Source organism: Salarias fasciatus, chromosome 20 (genome assembly GCF_902148845.1).
Source record: "Salarias fasciatus chromosome 20, fSalaFa1.1, whole genome shotgun sequence".
NCBI classification, from domain to species: Eukaryota; Metazoa; Chordata; class Actinopteri; order Blenniiformes; family Blenniidae; genus Salarias; species Salarias fasciatus.
Genome location: NC_043764.1, coordinates 25,081,582 through 25,102,874, shown reverse-complemented (window position 1 = coordinate 25,102,874; position 21,293 = coordinate 25,081,582). Strand labels below are relative to the sequence as shown.

The window sequence follows — 21,293 nt, the reverse complement described above, 5'->3', positions numbered from 1 at the left end:
AAATTGTTGAATAAGGTTCTTCACATATTGTCTTAGACCTTATCAGAAACAGCGTGTGGTGCTGTTGATCAGCAGTTATCTCCTGCAGACGCTGTCTTGGTGAAACTGTCACAACTGGGCTGGCAGATCGATTCAATGCCAGACTAATTGGTTTACTTTAATCAGCACTTCAGTCAAAGGTTCTCCAACCATCTAGTTTCCCCACTAAATTCACTCTTTCAAAATGATGATTAATGTTACATATCTTTTTTCTTTAGGACTGTGTCATTTCTAAAATGCATAAAGAAAATGTTGATGGAATACAACCCTTTTCATATGAACATTTAATTGAATTTGATTGACTATTTCTACACGAATACAATATTTCGTTGCTTTTTCCTTGTCTGCCAGACAAAATACTTCTACAGAGGTCTGAAAAATGGATTTGTGGATTTTATAACTAATGTGAACTTCTTGATTAAACCTTGATTTTTCTTAAAATCAGTCAACTATTCTAATATTTGTAGAGGATTACTTCCTGCTGTGTGCAGATTCTTTGTGTTTGTTTCCTAATCGATTCTGGAGGAATGGGAGGTCAATCTTTGTGAATATTTCCAGGTGAAAGACTGGTGTCACAGCAGTGTTTAGTGTGACTGTGTGAAGACCCCCCCCACTTCCCCCTCAACCCCCCCAGAGCCAGAGGTCTGCTGGTCAAGCCCCTGGAGACACGGAGGCACTGACTTTCACACCCTGAAGGTTATTACTGTATGGAAACGGCATCTCATTGTTTGGAGAGGGGGAAATTAAAAGATAAAAGTCCATTAAGTGGCTTCTCCTGAGCCTCCTGGATAATTCACTTACTGTCGCCAATCAGAGCTCCCTGCTGCTGTTGCCCCAGCAGGTCAAAGCAATTTGCCATTGTTCACAAACAGCCGATATCATTCACCGCCTCACACTGGGACCTGTCTGTCTTTTACGGCCCAATATGTCACCTTGTCATCACACGAGGGGCCTCGATTGTTGGGGATGTGCCTCGGTGCCGAGGAGGAAATATTTTATAGTGTTGTTAGCATTTCATTTTCATCAGCAGCAACATTTGACTCACAGCAGTTTTTCAATTTATTCATGGCCTGTGACGGGAACATATTGTGATTATACACCGCCGTAACAAGTTCAGCTCCTCCCAATAAGTGGTGCACAAAAGTGCATCAACAAAAACCATTTTATGTGTAGTTAAAGGTGCTATAGGCAGGATTTTGCTAGTCAATGCTAATTTTTCTGTGTTTTCTTTTAATTAAATGTTAGAGTATCCATTGATAATCCTTTAGGAGTGTAGCATAACTGCACTGCCGTGAGGGCACAGCGTTTCCATCTGTCTCTGTTCTGAGCTGAAAAGGAATCTCCACAGCTCCAGGTATCTTTGACCAATCAGAAGAGCCCATGAGGCTCTAACCGTGATTGGTCGAGGCGCATTCGTCGCACGTTCTTGAGGGAGGGGCTTAACTTGCATAAGGGCGTAATGTCAGAGAAAACAGGACAGGATTGGCTGTGCTGGGTTTCAAATGGCCATCTTAGATGGGTCAAATCGGTCAATCGGAGATGCAGAATCCTGCCTACAGCACCTTTAATTCTAATTTTCAATTATTCCAATGAAAATTAGTCAAATTAAACCTAAAACAAAGCAAAACAGGTTTAATAATGAAATGAATCTATTCTGTTTAGAAATGCAAGACTAAACAATCAAAATATTCCTCAAAATTTATGGTCAGTATCTACTCCTCAGTTCTTTTTTATGATCTGGGTGCAGGGTTTTTTGAACGTTCAAGCGTCTCCACTAAAGCGTGGTGAGGCGAGCGTGAAAACCAGAGTATCATGAATTCATTCTATCCATGCATTATTTTAGGCTGGACTTTTTTACGGTGTTCTGTCAGTCGTTATTTACAGCATGTGAGCTGCAGGTTCCACGCTTCTCAGGGGGACTTCATGTGATCCATCCATCCATCCATCTGTCCAGGAATCCATCCATCTGTCCAGGAATCCATCCATCTGTCCACCTGCCAATCCATCCATCCATCCATCCATCTGTCCATCCATCCGTCCATCCATCCTTGCATTCAGCCATCCAGCAATCCAACCATATGTCCAGGAATCCATCCATCCATCCATCATTCATCCATCCATCCATCCATCCATCCATCCATCCATCATCCATCCATCCATCCATCCATCCATCCATCCATCATCCATCCATCCATCCATCTGTCCACCTGCCAATCCATCCATCCATCCATCCATCCATCCATGCATTCAGTATCCAGAAATCCATCCACCTGTCCAGGAATCCATCCATCCTTCGAGTAATTACTCATCCATCCATCCATCCATCCATCCAACCATACATCCATTCATCTGTCCACCTGTCAATCAAGCCATCCATCCATCTGTCCTTGTCCTCATCCGTCCTTCCATCCAGCAATCCATCTATCTATCCATCCATCCATTCATCCTTCCACTCATTCACCCGTCCATCCATCTGTACATCCGTCCTCTGAGATTTTACAGTTATAATTCTTCTTCTAACATTCATTTAATTGTCAAATCTGACTTAAAACGAGTAACTATTGCACATTTTAAATCTTGATTTTCCACGTGATCATTTGTCATTCCTGTGTTTTCACATCCTGCATGTAACTGGTTGTCATGTCATTTAGGTCTTTGCACAGTCTGTATTTTTTTTTTTTTGCACTAATGTTTCGCCATGCATGAGACAACGAATCAAATGAGTTGTAATTTTGAATCTCACATCATTCAACAAACGAAGCAGGATTTAGTAATTAAAGTAGGCTTAGAACAGAAAAGAGATACTGATATGTTACATGTATTTTGATGAAGTGAGCAATCTTTGTTCTGTTAATCTTTGTTCTGAAGATGTCCAAACAACGGGGCATTTAGAGAGAGTTTGGAAGGAAAGTTGAACATTATGAACTCTCTGTAACCCACACACACACACACACACACACACACACACACACACACACACACACACACACTGAAGGGATGGAGAGACAGGTGGCTGTGAATAATCATCAGGCATAAAGTGACACCTTCCAATATGGCTGGATGGCTGATACTACAGGAGGAGGAGGAGGCTGAGGACGACATGGAGGAGGCTGATAACTGGCAGGCTAAAGCAGTGACACTTAAAGCCATCACACCTCCAGATATTCGGTGCCAGTCTTGCTAATTACCATCAACACAATGAGAGAGTGACAGCAGTCTGCACACAACCTCAGGAAAAACAGACAAAAGCTGAGTCAAGGCTCTTCAAAGGAGGACTGGGAGGCTTCCTTATTGCCACGGCGTCGTCAGCAGATGGTGTTGTAACACCACAATATGCAGCATGAATTTCACATGTGACATTCAAAACTAATACACTTAGAAATAGAAATTTGCAGTTTTTTGTAACTGTGTCTGGGAATAGTCTGAGAAGGTGACATTAGGCTGCCATCTGAGGAAATGTGGCATTACAAGACCGAGACAGATGGCAAATGACGAGCACGCTCAGATTGAGGCGGTAATAATACGTCTTTTGTAATAAACACAGCGCATGCTGAATTTAAATGAGTGGTATGTTGCTCCATTCATAGATGATTTGAGCAGATTGATGTTTTGTAGCTCATCAAATAGCATCTGTGATTTGATGGTTGAGAGTTTCAGCACAACACAGGCTTCACTTTGCCTGTTTCCTTCTGAATATAACAATTAAAAACCTGTTAATGAACCACCTGAACATCTCTTTCCACATCCGTCAGCAGAAATGTGTTTATGTTCAGTTGCAGGATGTTCATTTGATCAAACCAGGCTCAATAATTTGGATTTAAGTGAACTCAGACCAAAGATATGCCACACCAAACTGGGAGATATTTATAATGAATACACTGAAACTGATTGTAATATAAAGTAAGCTACAAAAAGTTCCTCATATGTGGATACTGCACTGGGTACATGGTTTCTTTTTTGTTTGTTTGTTTTTTTCATTTTAGTGTAAGAGTAAACTTCTGGAAGTAACCCCAAAAGCAATTTTTCTCTTAAAGATAATCACACTTTACATGCAACTTGTAGACTTTTGACACCAACTTTTTTCTTGGACTGAGAGGAATTTTAATCTTCTTTCTGTGTATTTATGTGCTATTTTTCTCCACGTATATGAAAACATGTATAGTTTTAATGAAACCTTCTGGTGCTGTTAATGTTTTGCATGTTTTTAAAAACTCACCCTGACAGCATGGCTTTGAGGCTAATGCTAATTTAGTAGCAATGAAGCCGCTAGCTAGATTTTATAGCAGCATCATATCTGAGTTCTGATCTCAGAGTCCAGAGGCCTCATGTTTGGCACCCCGGTTTATGCTGCCTGTCTTCACCCATTATCAGCCGGGGTCAGCCCTGCAATCGCACGAAAAGATGAATATATACTCATACTGTTAAATTCTCAGTGAGATGTTGCACATAAGAGCCTCTGCATGGTATAAAACAGTGAGGCTGAAGAATCTAATCTTCTAACCCATCATGCTTTTCCTCTGGTATTGCATCCTGCAGGATTTCACAGATGGAAGGAGACGGGCTTCTTTTGCCCTCTGCTGGTTGTATCAGGAGTCATGGAGCAGAAATGAAGAGCCTACACAGAGAAACGTTACATAAATGTAATTTTATTCACCTCCTCCTTCACATGTGCTATTAACAAAAGATGCAGGCTGTGTACATCTTCATCTGTTGGATATCATTGTTGAAAACCAGGAGACATCGCCGGCCAGGCCAGACAGCTTGTTCAGATCAGGAGGTGGGTACAGCATAACGTTTAGTGCATTTATTGCATTGAAAAGCATACATATAAATGATTGTAGTGCAATTATACCCCATGGTCACTGAGGAGATATCTTGATAGTCTCGGCTAGTGTCTCGTCGATGCTAAACTTTGTATTGCATACAGAATTTAGGCAAGTGAAACGCAATAAGAAACGATAATTGTAAAAAATTGTGCTTTGGACATCCAAAGAGTATTTGACTCTTTGTAGAAATTTCCTGCAATATAAATTAAGCTACTAGGAGAAGTTGATATTTCTTGAGGGACTGATCGAAATAATGCACTGTGCTCTGTGTGTTTAGTCAAAGAGAGGTTATGTACCTCCAGCCTGGTCCTTTTAGAAATGAACGTGGGTGTCAGTGGAAGCGATCGCTACGGTGGTCCTAAATAAGCCGTGCATCATTCCAAACAGAGCGGACGTCACGTATAATAAACACATGCTTTCTGAGGCCTCGAGTATAGAAGAGTGTACGTGATTATAACCTCTCTACTTCCTGTCAGCGTTTGCTGCTTCTGTGCAATTAGATAGTAATAACAATAATATCTGCATCTGGAATATACAGTATTTACAGCTAAGCCTTGATAATGCATATGTAAATAGTGATGCGGGTCGTGTTTCAGACTGTGTGTGGGTGGTCCTGGAAAGCCCTTCTGATGATACAGGATTACGATATGCCATGCACATACATCAGATTATTTACACGTGTGACATGGTGGCTGATTTCTGGAGTCTTCACATGAGTCGAGCAGTTGAATGAATGTGAGGATTTCAGTGCATATTGTAGAAGTCCTGTAAAATGTTTCATAGAGTATGCAAACTACATGGAATTTGTATATTTTTCTAATTTACATGGAGGCGTTTGTTTGGCTGCTTGAAACTACTATGGAGTTACGATTAGCATTATTGTGTATATTGTGTAAAATATACGCAGTCTATTTAAACTATTTTCTTGTCCAATTTTATGAAGGATCGAGCGCTTTCTTTTCCGCATTTTAGTCAATATCTGATTTAAAATAGTTATGTATCAAATTCAATGCTTCAAAAACTTGTCTTAAGGTTCTAATGCAATATTTTACGACCTGGTAATGCTTTATTTTTTTCTCCCAGAACCGTTAGAAGTCAAATTTTCCTGAAACTATCTACAACCAAACCACAGTTATTGTGAATAATCCCTGCCTATGGTAACGGGGCAGCATTCATACACTCACAGCTGTGACAAAGATGCATATAGACCGAGTGCATGTGCTTGTTCTACACGTGTTTTGCATACATTGAAGCATTCAGCCATTCTGAGAGCAGAATTAATGTCAGTAACGTGGGTAGCTGCTATCTGGAAGATAGTCAGAACTGCATTAAAAGGCTACAGGAGGAACTGAAAGGTGTGTGTTTTCCTTGGCTTTCCCACCACAGGTGACACAGCGGTGACTCCGACAGATGTAATTGAACCTTTGAGAAAACATTTGGTTAAACATTTAGAATGACAGCTCACGGGAAGCTGCAGAGATGGAAGACATACTGAATTGATTTTTTTGTCGGGACGCATCAGCCGTACAACCCTGGGAAATCTGCTGAGGACGGACATGGAGACAGCGGCCTGACGGCTGTGCTACAGTCGTGATTACTGTAATCTGTCTGTAGTGAGAGCTGAAGCATCCCGTGTGTGTGTGTGTGAGCGATCGGGCCACTCTTGGGTGTCTGCACACACAAACACACACACAGGGGCTGGCTCAGCTTTGTGAGGAAGGGAAATTGCCTCCCGGCTTGAAAGCAAGAGGTGAGGACCAGTTTCCAGGTCAGGGTGGGAGGAGGGAGCTCGTGGTGAGGAGTGACTGCACGGCCGAGCTGGTCGTTCTGCCGCCAGTGGCCGTGCAGCTGCAGGAAGCGGCCCTGAGTTGTAGCGTGACGGTGGGAGCGGGGAGCTCTGGCCGAGGGGGCGGCAGTGAGGAGGTGCAGCCAGCTCTGCTCAGACCTCCCGCCTGCTCCTGCTCCTTCTCCTTCCCTCTGCTGAAGCCCAGATGTGACCGGGGGAAGGTGGGTGCTGGCCTGGGAGAGATGAGGGCTGCTGCCGCCCCCTGGTGGCGCCCGGTCCCCGTGCTCCATGACCTGCTGCTCTGACCCCGGCCGACAGCACAGGCTGCTCCTGCAGGGCAGCGAGGATCCGGTGAGGAGCGGCAGAATAAATAAACTGCTTCAGAACTGAGCGAAGAGAGAACGACAAACATTTCCTCTCACCTATGTCTGTGGTGGAGATCATTCTATAAGCTCTTGAGTCTCAGAAAACTAGAATGGACACAGAACAGGAGAAAATGTCAGAAAAATAAACCTGGAACAACCAGTAACAGAGTCATTTTAGATAATCTGAATGCAATAAAGTCAACAATGTAAAAAAATGTAAAACTTTTTCATTTTGGCAAATTGTTGTTAAGATCATGGATCAACTATCTGATCTCACTACGGACAACATGTTCCTTTAGTGGCCGTTCCATAACACCAGTGTGAGTAAGTGAGCAGCGTGTTTGTGGGACCTGTTGGCTGGAGTTGGCTGAAGGAGGGGTGACCACGCTTTGGTCCAGTAAGGGGTTGACCGGGGCAGAGCAGGGCAGATGTGTCGCACGCCAGTAAATTTCAAGGTACTCGGCCAGATGGTCGCAGGCGTCCTCCAGCTGATTCTCATCCAGGATGACGTCGAACATCTCCTAATGTGGCACAGCGGGGGACATTTCCACCCTCAGTGACGGGACGGCCGGCCGCTCGAGGATTACATGAGGAGAGAGAGACATACCGGAGGACACTGGGCCAGCTTGTCTCCCGCCATCATCTGCACGTTGAGATGCTTGCTTTGTGATTTTCCTCGAGATTTAATCAGCCTCTGAAGGACCTGGGAGACGAACCAAGGGCAGAAATAATCAATCATTTGATGCTTTTGCTTTGAAATCAGTGTTAAAGTGATCAAAAACGAATCCATCCAACCAAAGTGATCAATGATTATTACATCCATCCTTCTAGTAAACATGGTTCATGCAAGTTGGCATAGAAAACATTTCTGTGACTCTACTTTGGGCGACGACACTTTGACGTAGACGACGATGGGAGCCAGAGAGGTCTTGAGCAGCTGAGCGGGATGGTTGATGGTGTCTGCGTCCAGGACGACCAGCTGAAGGGACTTGGCCAGCTCGAAGATCCTCTCGATCTCACTCTGGACCTCCGCTGTAAGACACACGGCGGCGAGATGAGCGGCGCCGCCCGCTTACGTTCAGACTCAAAGACAGAAGAGGCGTCTATTCTTAGCAGGTTTTAATCCTTATTTAGCCAGAAACACATCAAAGGCAACTTTTTTTTTTTTTTTTTCCGTGGCTCACCCAGACTGGAGCGAGTGTTGGATCTCTCCATTATGGCCTTCTTGTTCAGCACGGAGCGCTTCGCCAGCGACAGATCAGCAGTCACCCGTGTAATGGAGATCCTACGGAGGAGGCGTCTCGTCACATCACATCCACAACTGCTCCGTTTCAAAGGGGGAGATGAACTTGTACTCTCTCACGGCTAAAAATAAATCATCGCTTCCATGTGTCCGATCGACCACGAAACGTGAGAGAGGCAGAGTCATACACAGCGTTAAACACACACACACGCACCCACCTGCCGTCAAACCTGTGCTTCAGGAAGTCAAACAAGGCTTTCTGCATCATGTCTGTTACCTGGGAGAGAGATAGGACAAGGAAAATTTCAAATTAAAGCGAACACACAACAGCTCTCTGCACGCATATCACAACCACACTGTTTTAATACGATTCTCTCATTTTACAGTTTTACTTCAAGTCTCTGTGATGACGTTAGTGACATGTTCGGAATATATAATCAACATTCGCAACACAGTTTAATGTTACCTGGTTTGTTTTAACTGCATGGACGGAATCACAATTTCACAGCTTAATTTGTGAAAATACATTTTACACCCTTCCCGTCTTCTCATTCAGTTTCTCATTAACCTCCATAAAAGGATCAATTACTTTAGGAATATTGAAGCCAAATCAACGTCTGCTCGGTCTCATCATGAGAATTACATTACAGTAAAACGGTAAAAAAAAGAAAAAAGAAAAAGGAGAGACGAGGCCACTTGAACGAATGCATGATCGTTTTTTGAATAATCTCATTTTGCACAATAAAAATGGACGGAGAGGAGATTAAAGTAACCGTATCCTTTCATTTTTAAAACGACTGCATTATTAATGAAAGTCAGCGCGGATAGAGAGGAGCACCACCGACGCTCCAACTTCTCAGTTATGCCGAGTGTTACCGCACTCGGATGTTCTCATTTTGAAGGAGACAGAGGCGAAGAAGTCTCTATAACCTCACACACACACACACACACACACACACACACACACACACACACACACACACACACGAGTGTGTGTTAATTCGTGTTAGCATTTCTTTACAGAAAAAGAAATCCAGCAATGATTCCTACAGGCGGTTTGTTGATGCAGACGTGTGGACGAGATCTTAAAGACACAGACAGATAAATAAACATGGAGAGCGCGAGCCTGCCTGCCAGCGCCTGTACGTGCACTGTGTACGTGCACTGTGGAGATGAGGCGAGGCCAGCTATTTTCAAACAGTCGTGAAAAATGAATGGCCTTTGGAATAAAGGATGAAGCACGCACTGGTGCTGCTCTTTCACAGCGTACCGGAGAGACGGAGGAACAGCGAGAGGGTACGGGAGTGCAGGGGTGGGGAGGGAGGGAGAGAGGGAGGGAGCGTGTGAGGGAGCGTGCACGGTAAGAAGAACGCAGAAGAACGCTGATGAGCGTCTGAAAATAACATGAACAAGGGAGACAAAAGCGGGGAGGGGGCCGCAAGCTGCCGTTCACTGCTGGAGCATCCCCGAAGCACATCACCACAGCAATGTATGAATATTTCACACACACACACACACACACACACACACACACACATACACACTCACAAACATAAATCAAACTGCTTGGCACACAGCCTGCACAGTCACAATGAGAAAAGTACAATTTAAAGGATAGAGCCCACAATACCACGTTGGAATATATTCATCCATCAGGTTGAGTGAACACATGCTGAGTGTGTTTTTGTGTCATATCGGCAGTGTGGGTTCATGCGTGTGTGTGTGTGTGTGTGCGTGCTGAGCATTGAAGTGGCTGATGCGAGCGCTCACACGTGCAGCTGTGTGTGTCTCTGGGATGGATGTGCGCGGCCCGGTGTGCGGGTCGTCTGTATAATTTGATCAGGATGTGAGTGCAGCGTTTTGGTGTGAGTGTTAATGGGATAATGGAGGACAGCCACGGCCGTCCTGCTGGACTAGAAAACACAATCCAGATTAAACTGAACCAAACAATATACAGTACAGAGGGAGAAAGCTCGGAAAGAGACGGTAAAAATCACCCACAAAAAAAGTGAAAATTATTAGGAGTTACACTTTCAAATCATCGTGTTTGATGATGCCCTCGACAACGTGCGTTTCTGAGGAGCGTGAGAGTCTAAAGCTACGTTATACAGCAGCTCTGTGGGTTGGACTGAGACACAGCGGTGCTTTTAGTTTAATGTCAGCACATTGATCTATAATAAGACAACATTAACGTAACAACGCTGACTAGAGCCCGTTTAATGCTGAGACTGAGGTATTTAGTTTGGGCTGGTAATTTTCTAGTGAACAAAGTAACATTTTGACCTGATGAAGACACCAGTAGATTAAAAAGTATCTGAAAATCAAGGATCATTTCACTTCTCCTAAGCAGAGCATCAATGCCCTGGCACAGAGATCCATTTCAAACCTTTCGAGGTATTTCACTCACATTTATGACAACTGGTGACACAAGTATGAAAAGATTATGCAGCAGTTTTGGAGGTGTTTTGAATAGATATTTGCATAAAATAAAGCATGTTTTTCCTATGTGTGTGTTCTCGGGCTTCTCTGCATGACTGGTGTCACTCTGTAAACCTAATGATGGACTGTTCATGTTTTTATTGGGGACTGATTTTCTGGTGTAGTGGGATATTCAGCGGAGCTGATTGTGGTGAGGTCTGGAGTTAGACCCACCTCGTAGCCTTTCAGAGACGGCCCCACCAGAACCACCGGCCGCATAGAAGGAACCACATCATACGGAGGGACGTGTTCAGTCTGCAAAACAGAAACGTTCACTTCTTCAGAGACACTCCCAGTGAAAAGAAATGAGAACAAGCTGCTAGCAGTTTCCCATTTGCACCGATTTTTCTATGAAATAATAAAGTGAGGAAGATGCAGACATACCTGTTTCTGCTTCTGTTTGGCTTTCAGAATAAACAGAATGAACATTAAGACAGAGAGAAAAGGGCTGATAGTTCAGAGAGTGTGTTTTTAGATTTTAATCTCTGTGAGGATGCCGTCCTCAGCTGTGGATTTTCACCCGCTGGCCCCCTGGATTGTCGTCCTTTGTTAATTGTGTGTTAATCTTCATGCTCTGATCTCAAATCAGATAATAATCAAACAAGATTTGAAGTGAGGAGATAAGTAATTTGGAACATTAAGGCAGTATTCCAGCCCTGAAATAATCCCTTTATGGAAATGTGACCCTGCATGTGGGACGATATGAGCAGCCGGCAGCGGGACGCCTTCCGTCTCACTCACCTGCAGATGGCGGCGTGGACCTCCAGCCTCCCGACGAAGCGTTCCCTCCTTTCCTGTGGAGCCACATAATGCAAAGCTTCACCATGCGCGAATTCCCCGAGGAGGCAATTTAGACAGAAGAACTTCCAAAACAAACACACGAGGAAGAGAAAGTTGTCAAAGAGAAGATCAGCGAAATTAGAGGAAGCGACTAATCTCTCCTAGCGGGACGACCTCTGACCTCGCCGCTGCTTTCTGCTCCTGTTTTATCCTCATGGCCTCAAGTTTCACTGGGCTTGGGATAAATGTGATATCCGCCCCTTCCTTCACCAGACGACCGATCCACCAGTCATTGCTGTATTTCTGAGGAAGAGAGAAACACCTGTTTTACAGCTGAGATGGTTCTACCAGCAGAACACATTAATGGAAAATGGCTTATGATCTGCAAACTATGGAAACAGTGTATGCATGAGGCCTGTTGGGGGCAATGGTTAATGCCAGAAATGAACCTTTAATGTAAAATGTAAAGGGAAATCACCTCTTTTATGTGCAGAAAGTCTTTGGTTTCAAAGTTAATAGCAGCACCTTGGACTGGACAGTCTTCGTCCAGGGCCCCGCAGTAACTCACATTGGTTTTCACAGCAAACGCCACTGGCTTCGACTGAGGGAAGGAAAAAAGATGGAAATTGTAGACAGGAAGAAATATCAGAACAGTCTTCTGCAAAAGCTGCATTTTTCTATTGTTGTGTTACTTAATATCAGATACCATACAATGACAGTTTAGCATTTTCACGTGACAGCGCTGTGGTGTGAACGGGCCCTTAAAGCCGAGCGGGACCTTTGACCTTGCGGTTCTCACCTTGGCTCTCTCCAGCTGCAGCTGAGCCTGGCGCTCGGCTTCACGCCGAGACGCCTCCTGGTCCTCCTCCAGGGACAGGTCGGAATCAGAGGGTCGACTAGTGTAGGAATCGGCTGAACCCTGGAAGGAGGAGGAGAACCGTGAAGGGACAGAACCTCGTCACGGCGATCGGACCCACTGAAGACATCGTCGGCACTGCTGAAGTTTCACAGACGAGCTGCGTCGCGCTCGTGTCTCCAGGTCGGCCCGCCTCTGCGCCTGCATGTCCTTTCCTGCAGCTTTCCAAAGCAGCGTCCTCGGGGGAGCGAGTGCGTGAGAACTGCAACACTAACAACCTAGTTGTCTATTTATCCGCTCTCCGGGCTCCCCAGATGTTGGCAAAGGTCCAGTTTTCATCCGAGCATGCTGACGTGAGCAACAACATCATGCCTTACATCTATTCTCTCAACTTGAGCTTGAAGCCAACGTGCTCTTTGCGGTTATCTCTGACAATGTAAAGGACGCAGTTAAGAGCAACTGAAGCAGAACTTGACTCAGGACTTGCCTCGGTGATATGTAAATAACCCTGACAAGGCTCACCTGGTAGACTTCCAGCTCCGTCAGCAGCCCGCTCTTCCCCCCGTGGCTGCAGTCCCGGCTGAGTGCGAGGCTGGAAGACTCCTCACATCCCAGACAGGAGCACCCACATAAAGCAGCCAAATATAGCTCCCCCACACGTCATCTTCCCTTTACCTCTCTTCTCCCACCTGTCTCCTCCTCCCTTTTACCCGACTCTCCTCCCAACCCCGCTCCATTTTTGACTTTTCTTTTCCTCTGCCCTCCCTCAAAAAAAAAAAAAAATAAATAAATAACAGCGTTAGAGCCGCATCCAGCACAGTTTGTGGATATCATTTGAATATCAAAGCCTGCCAGAGCCCGAAGAGTCAACGGGAAGAAGAAACAAAACCTAATTAAAGCACATAAAGTTGTGCAGACGGATGAAGAGGATCGACACTGTGAAGCACAGACTGAGCCTCATTAGGACGCTGCATGCATACATTATCTCCATCCACTGACGGCTCTATTACCGCCACCGATTCTGACTTTCCACCGGATCAAAAAGGACGATACAGCAGTTGTTTACTGTCTGAGTGCTGATAAAGATAGTTAACTAAAACTCTGGTAAACAGTGTATATTTCCTCCTGGGGAGAAGTGAACTAGATCATAGCATCACAGCACTATAGGTAATCCTCATCCTAATCTGGGAACGGTTGAGAAGGTTGCAGGTTGGATTCCACTATTTGCCCACAAGGGATTGAATCCTAAACTGCTCCCATTGGATGGATAGATCACCGAGAGAATTAATAAAGAATCATTATTTTTAGTTTAATGATTCTTCTGCCTGCAGTATGAACAGTACGAACTAGATGGCAATTTATTATGAATATGAAAGTAGTAATGATGTTTAAAAAAAACGGTATCAGTACTGTGGTTGATGGTTTCCCTTTGCTGAACGAGAAAACAGCTGCAGATCTAAAAGTTTACATGCAAACCTGCTGCAAGCATGACATCCTGCGGCACACACACGTGAAAGCTGATTTATTAACAGCGGATGATGCCTGACAGACGCTGAATAATGCACACCGTCCATTTAGCGCTTGCCTTCATGAAGATGGAATATCAGGCGTGTCTCACAGATTCCACAAAACAGTACAAAGTACAACGCAAGAAGCAATTTCCTACCTATAAAAACAACTGCCGATGAGTGACTGTTAGTGACACGTCTGAATCCAACTCACCCTTCGGCAGATCAACGAGGCAGGAAGCATTTCCTCAGCTGGCTCACGTTGACTTTTATGAGCAGAATTTATGATGGATAGCTTTTTTTTGACAGATCTAAATAATGTCTCCCGAGAACTTTCCTCCACAAACACGTCCAGCAGATTGTTCTACCTGCGGCGGCTCAGCGCTCAATGCAAATAAACACAGGAGTGATTTGTTACTGTGAGACTGCTCTCATGTAAACAGAGCCTAAAGCATGCAAAGCCCTCATCTGAATACTCCTGATGTCGATCACGGTGTTGCTGTTAGCTGAGCACAAACTGAAAGAACCCATTTGCATGGGTGCAGAATGTACCTGCTTTATGCAAGATCTTAACGAATCAGACATTTTTTTTCAGAAAAACATAAGCATTAAGGGAAATGATCGTCTCCAGTTAAAACAGCTCCGTGGCTTTGATAAACTCCGGTTAACTGAAGGGGCTGTAATTGATCCTGAATCAACGTGAGAGCTGTGCGCCTGCAAGTAAAGTTATTTTTAACCTGTAATCACAAAACCTGAGACGGATTAGCATAATTATGATCCTATGTGAAGCTGAGTGCGTGTTGGTCGTTTATCTCAGCTGTTTTATTGCTGCTTTTTCTCACTTTCATTGAATAATTCTAATTTAAAAAAAAATGTAAATATCCAAACTGTACAGTCTCTCATAATAATTTTACGTTTTTTTTAACTAGTAATCATAATCGGACACTTACTTTGAATAATTTGCAGATTAAAATTCAAAGAAGCTTTTGGGAATGTTTCATAAACCTCATGTGAATTAGTCAAGCTTTATTCCTCAACACAAAGCATCACCTATCTTGTGAAGTTTGAGTTAGAATGAGTATGTTCAGACTGAAAGGAAATTCCAAATATTTCCTGTTTTGCTTCTTGTATCTAAAGCACCCAATAAAGACATTTAATAAGAAGCCTGGAACGAAAACAAACACAAGTAACAGAAGAACATGCAAACCACACATACAGTAGGATTTGAACTCAGATTTTCAGTCACACAGACACCAGCCTCGCTGTCGCAGCAGCATTAACGGATTCATGCAACTCAGAAGTTTCTCTGTTTTCTGAAAGTCTGGGCTTCTTAAAACAACAGAGAGCCGCTCACAGTGCAGCCATCCTGGCCAAAAAGTGAGTTGACAGAGAAATCCCTCTCACGCTGGAAGCCCTGACATATGGAGACTGCAGCAGTCGTAGATTCTCACCAGCAGAGGGAAGTGTGCACGTTATAAACAACCTCTAACCACAGAACCAGCTGGATGACACTTCCACTGCTCCAATTTAGCCGTTCCCCAACTCTCAGAGCGGGACTGGGCGGACGTTTGTTTTGGTGCATGTTTTAAATTTCACACTGTTGCACAAGCAAAGCATCATTGCCAAATTGAAAAAGGAGACGGGGTGAATTTTTATTTCTCTCAGCTTCTGGCATTCAAAAGCAAATGACTTCAGAAAGCCCCTTCGACTGAAGTCAGTGATTAAAGTCAACAGATGAGCTTTTAGTTCGGCGTGGAGATACGGAGAACAGCCACACGTGAGCGAGATGTCCAGAGAAAGCAAGGAGAAGAAGAAGTGATGGGAGAGATCACAAGTGGACGGAGTGAGACAACCAGAATAGACTTGTGTTGAGATGAGCGCGAGAGGGAGGGAGGCGAGGAAAAACAGAGGGGAGACGTCTCCCAGCGAGCAGATGGGGGACTCGGGGATGGAGGCTGAGTTTGCATGCAGAATGATTAAAAAAAAAAGGGGGGGGTGGGGGGGTGGGGGGTGGGGGGAGCATTCGCGGCGTACCTTGTTACAGATGAGTCCTGTAGCGCTCGAGTCGGAGGCAGACATGATTCTGCTGCCAGCGCTCCTGGACCCCCATTGCACAGAAACAGCCGAGCCCTCCTCCCTCCTCAGCCCGTGGTTAAAGGAGGAGAGGGAGGGAGGCGCGCTCAGCTAAGTGGTTCACCACCGTTGCTGCGCTGCCTCAACAGTCATTTCCTATACAAAATTGATGCCCTGACTGCAGCAGTGTGGCGCACACGCCCTCACGCTGGTGGTGAACAGAGGGTTTCTTCAGCCTGGAACCAGCTCTCATCTGAGAGGAGAAGATCATCCCTGATGATCTCCTCTCCTCGTATCCTCTCCTCCTCTCCTCTCCCCTCCTCTCATGCCATGCCAAGACTCTCCCATATCCCTCTCATGCATCAAAATCTTATCAAGTAAGTAAATACACTCGTCTTATATCTGCTCCTGCCTCGAGAAATCCCTTTAAAATTACATCAAATCAAGCAGACGGTCGTGATGTTTACTCAGTCTGCAGAATATTATTTTTCACTTGGCACAAGCGGCGGCTTCTATAAATAAGGCAGAACAAAGACTCGGCTTGTAAGCCGTGTAAAGTGATGAAAACAAAATCCAAGCAAAGAAGTGCTTGGAAGTGGTCTGCAGCTGTCGTTCTTCTGCCAATAAGCGCCTTCCCCGAACGTGAGGTCGAGAGCACAAAGTTACGGACGGCGGATTGGACGGACGTGAATGAAGAGACAGGATGAGCGGAGGAGGGCAGGGCTGCGCCCGCCCGTCCGCCTGGCCCGTCCGCCTGGCCTGCACCATCCTCCTGACAGGAAGGTGATGCATTGGCCTACAGGACAGAAATGCAGCGGTGAGTCAGCAAGCAGCCATCCAGAGTCCATCACATGTCTTAATAAGCAAGCTCTCTATTGTAGAAGACGGCCTCATTGTTCCCGGCCCTCCAGGCCGCCCCGGGCACCCAAGACCCTACTTCGGGGTCCATTATGCTGGCAGCACACGCTCTCTATCACCCGCTTTCAACTTTGGCTGCTTGAGAATTAAGTGCACTCCACCAAAGGCTTTTAGAAAAAAAATGTCTCAGGGCAATATTGCTGTACGGCCTTTTAAAATTAGAGGAGAGCAGGCAGCAAAGACCACAAACACACACACACACACACACACACTCACTCACACACACGCGCATACAGTTATTGCAGTTATCACAACTCCCAGATGCCTCTGGTATGAAGACGACACTGCGACTATATCTTCATCATTACTGCTGTTACATGAAACAGAAGACGGAGGGAAAAGAAACGGAGAAGAAGGAAAAAAAGAAAATATGGTGATTCAACGGAGAAAGTAACAAAAAGGGAACTTATACACAAACCCAGTGCTTCATACAAATTTAATGTCCGAGGGTTTGTCTGCTTTCTTCTCCATTTCCTCGAGCTCTTGATTTGCAATGGAAGTGAAAGCGACAGAGTGACGGAGATGAGAAGCAAACGGCGAAAGAGTGAGAAGAAAACAAGGAGATGAAAATGGGACGAGATGAGAGATGGGCGACACTGAAACAACAGTACCAGAGATTAACAGAATTATCTGTTTTTTTGGTATTTTGTTCTAAATATAGCCCTCCTTCTCTCTCTCTCTCTCTCTCTACTCCTTCTCCTCCTCCTCCCAGCGCAGACTGGAGTTCTCAGCGGGGAAAAGAAAGAGGAGGACTGTCAAAGTTCACTGAGTTTCATGAATTCCCTGGAGAAAAGGCAAAGCAGATTTGAGACGGGCTCAGCTACATTCAGCGGAGCCGCAGAGCCCATCTGAATGTGAACTAAGTGTCTACAAGGAAAAACAAGGACAGGCAGCCGCTGAGACTCCACTTAATCACACACACAGAGGTGGAGTCACAGATGTGTGTTTTTTAATGATCACAGCATTATTGCTCCAATTTTCCTCACCGTTTGTCATTACACAATGATTAAAACACAACCAAATCAGATCTGAGCTTTATTTAGACCGTCAGCTGTGCTTGTTTCTTCAGTGCACGATACCTCTCATCGAAGCATGACTCTGGTTCACACTTGTGCTGACAAAATACAAAACGATGGTTTTGGTGCGGTCAGCAACACTTTTTTTTTTTTTTTTTTGCTTTGTTTTCAGAAAGTTCTCAAATACTAAATGCTCACTGTGCACATGCTGAACTTTCCCCAAATGAAAGAACAGTCTGACGGACTTGGTGTCAGCATCCCGGCTCAACACCAAACGGGGAACAATGAGGATCTTTAAAAAAGAAAGGAAAAAAAAAAAAAAGCCCCGGATTCAGGCATCAAACCTCCACGCTGAACGCACCCGGCCGGAGCTGAGGCAGCATTACAGCGCGCGCAGAGAAGTGCAACCAGAGTAGGGCAGAGTGGATCAATACCAGAGCCACACAGATTGATACTCCATACCGTCCTCGGCGGCTCCACCCTCCTCCTTTGCTAATGTTACCTCGGGATGCTCTCCCCTTGTCCGTAGCGAGGCCTGGCAGACCCCCGCAGCCTATAAATAAGCCCTTCCAACTCACTTCAACACGCCGCTACCACCGCCGCTGCTCAGCACAGCACCAAGCTCCTGCAGCAAACAGCATCTGGTATCTGCACGGAGAAACGCCACTAATGCAACAGCGGCAAAGTAAAGAATGTGAATTATCACGGGCGAGTTGGCAGCGGGGCTGGAGCGTTATCTCGGCGCTATCTTTCATCCACGCTGTTGACTCGGTCGGCCTCGTCGGATCCGCCGTGCATGCTTAAGGTTTTCACCCCCTGAGGGACGCCTCAACCTGACTTCACCAAACTGCTTCAAAGAGGCTCCGGCTAACCCACATAGAGCCGCGCGCACCTACGGCGCGGCGCCGCATCCTTCATTAAATCAGACGTGTTTGGAGGAAGATGACCTGATTCCGGCTGGAGGTTTGACTGAGGCCTAATTGGAGCTTCTTGACTGGTGGGCTGAGCTAACCGGGAGAATGTCAGACTTATCAATATGTAATGCTGCCCTACATACTTACATATTCCAGTGTTTTCAGAAACGGTTTCCTGGCAGGTTCAAGTCAGAACCTAGATCAGTGAGAACACAGTTTGATCCAGTTAACCAGGTGAAGACACTTCAGTAGCTGAATATGAAAAAATGGACGATTCGTCCTACATTTATAAACACAAATATGCAGTTATATTTAAGTGTGTGGACTTTTTATGGTCTTCTAGTGAGTTAGCAACAAAAACACACAGAGTTTCTCATCAGGAACTCAAAGAAGCTGAAACTGGAATCTTTGACCCTCTCAACAGTGCTGGTTCATCAAATTTAATCAAGGCATTGCACACTGATGCATCCCCACACACACACACACACACACACACACACACACACACACACACACACACACAAAGCACTCCGCTCCTCACGGGACAGGCTTTTAGTGCTCTGTCTCATGCAGTATTTAATTGACCCCACACAGGAAGCCTAGCGGTCCCAAATGCACTCCTTCCCCCCCCATCCACACAGAAAGCATGAATGCCTGTGAGTATGCCCACAGCTCCCCACCGCCGCTCCGCCGTCACACAACTGCACTAAATGCCATTTTCTCTGCTGTAGCGTAACTCCGACTTTCCACAGAAATGTCAGCGCCGAGGCTGAGGACTTTGGTCCCGCACCAGTTTTCTAAAAAGATGCTGAAACGTAGATACAAATCTGACGCTCACAACAACCCCGTCTGACAAACTTTGAGACAAAATCAAAAAGGAAGCAGAGCTTAAAGATGCTCCTCTTTCCTGGAAGCAAAAACCTGCATCTGTTCAACAAGATCAGCAAGTCCAGGTCTAACGTTGGCTTTAGAGCGAGCGCCTTTGCGATTTCCACCAGAGAGGGTGGATGTGAAGCAGACAGCAGGGTACTTACTCAGATGGAGGTTGGAGAGAACACTCCCCGATTCGCTTGCTTGCTCTCTCTGCTAGGCAGTCATGGTGCGCTCTCTCTCTGGGGTAACACTGAAGTGTACTGTAGCGTGCTTGTAAGCAGTCTCTTTCTTTACACCCCCCACCCCCTTCCCTCCTGTTCCTCCACCACTCTCGGTACACAAGCCTCTGCTACGTCAGTGAGGCTCTCTGCGCTCCGCACATCATCCTTCCCACCCTCTCTCCTCCTCTCCTCATCCCTGCCTCGCCCGTCCAATGGGACTCTGGACAGCAAACACAGGCTAAGTTCATTCATGATGCTCGGTTCTGCTCCATGAGATCGCCACATAACACGAGGAGTCACCTCCTACTGTTTTGCATGATCTATCCACCTTTCAGCTTTCCCATGGCTCCCAGCGTTATCGCAGGAGGGCAAGTCATAAGAGATAACCCTTCATCTACACACAAGCTTCAAATTTCAACTACCTTTCAGCCATTTTAGTTTTCAACCCGCCGGGAGCTCAAAGTTTGGAGCTGGGAGAAAGTGTGCTGGCGGCGGAGAGGGGATGTGGAGGCGTCCCCGGCGGAGCCTCCGGTTCAGCGAGTGTGTTCTGCACATGTCACGGCTGGCTGTGCTCTGACAGCCGCTCCGCTGCCGGGTGGGAACCGAGCAGACGTGCCGAGCTCTGAACGCTTCTGTTTCTCTTTCAAACAAAAACCAGTGCCGCCGAGGAGGCGGACACACCTGCTGTGTGTGTGTGTGTGTGTGTGTGTGTGTGTGTGTGTTTAATGTTCTAAGATGACCAGAGCAGCATCAACAAAATGACTCCAAACAAAAACAATCCGGCACCGAGAAACCATGACTATGGGTGATGCAAAGAAAATCTCCAGCAAGCCTGAGATTCATAATTCATAGGATAGGTTGCAGGAAACAGTGAAGCAGAAGAGAAAAAAATAGATGATGGGGGAGAGAGAGAGAGAGAGAGAGAGAGAGAGAGAGAGAGAGAGAGAGAGAGAGAGAGAGAGAAAGAGAGAGAGAGAGACATTCGAATTCTGCATGAGCTGGAGATGTGAATAAAATATGAATGAATGAAGGTTGGAAAGTTAAACTCCGCTGTGCCTGGCAGTGAGCGGAGGAGAGGAGAGGAGCTGCAGCCAAGCATTGAGTGCAGATGTCTGTCAGTCTGTCCCATATGAAGCGCCTCTGTGGGCAGAGCTGCTCCCGGTGCATTATGGATGAGGGGCTATTTTAAGGCGCCGGGGATGCTGTGTTTTGATTTTGGAGAGGAGGGAGATGACACCTGGCTGCTGTCGGATCCTTTCATGGGGTTTGTACAGTACCTGTCGGGTTCAGGCGCGCAGGCACAGAGTGTGTTCCAACACAGACGAGAGCCCTGCTTGAAGCGAGCGTGCTGAGAGGAGAGGGAGGCACACACACACACACACACACATACACACACA

General features: G+C 45.8%; 1 protein-coding gene across 1 annotated transcript; it reads right to left on the bottom strand.

The window, feature by feature from the left end:
* Positions 1 to 4,668: 4,668 nt before the first annotated feature.
* cacnb3b (calcium channel, voltage-dependent, beta 3b) lies at positions 4,669 to 16,177 on the bottom strand. Its single transcript, XM_030118734.1, has 14 exons — positions 15,916 to 16,177; positions 12,317 to 12,436; positions 11,996 to 12,118; positions 11,699 to 11,820; positions 11,479 to 11,531; positions 11,122 to 11,141; positions 10,912 to 10,992; positions 8,478 to 8,536; positions 8,201 to 8,301; positions 7,897 to 8,048; positions 7,624 to 7,719; positions 7,367 to 7,537; positions 7,074 to 7,121; positions 4,669 to 6,981 (listed from the first exon to the last, which is right to left on the bottom strand). Exons 1-13 carry the CDS (start codon positions 15,958 to 15,960, stop codon positions 7,092 to 7,094), a joined length of 1,173 nt encoding a protein of 390 aa, XP_029974594.1. The 5' UTR covers positions 15,961 to 16,177; the 3' UTR covers positions 4,669 to 6,981; positions 7,074 to 7,091.
* Positions 16,178 to 21,293: the final 5,116 nt, after the last annotated feature.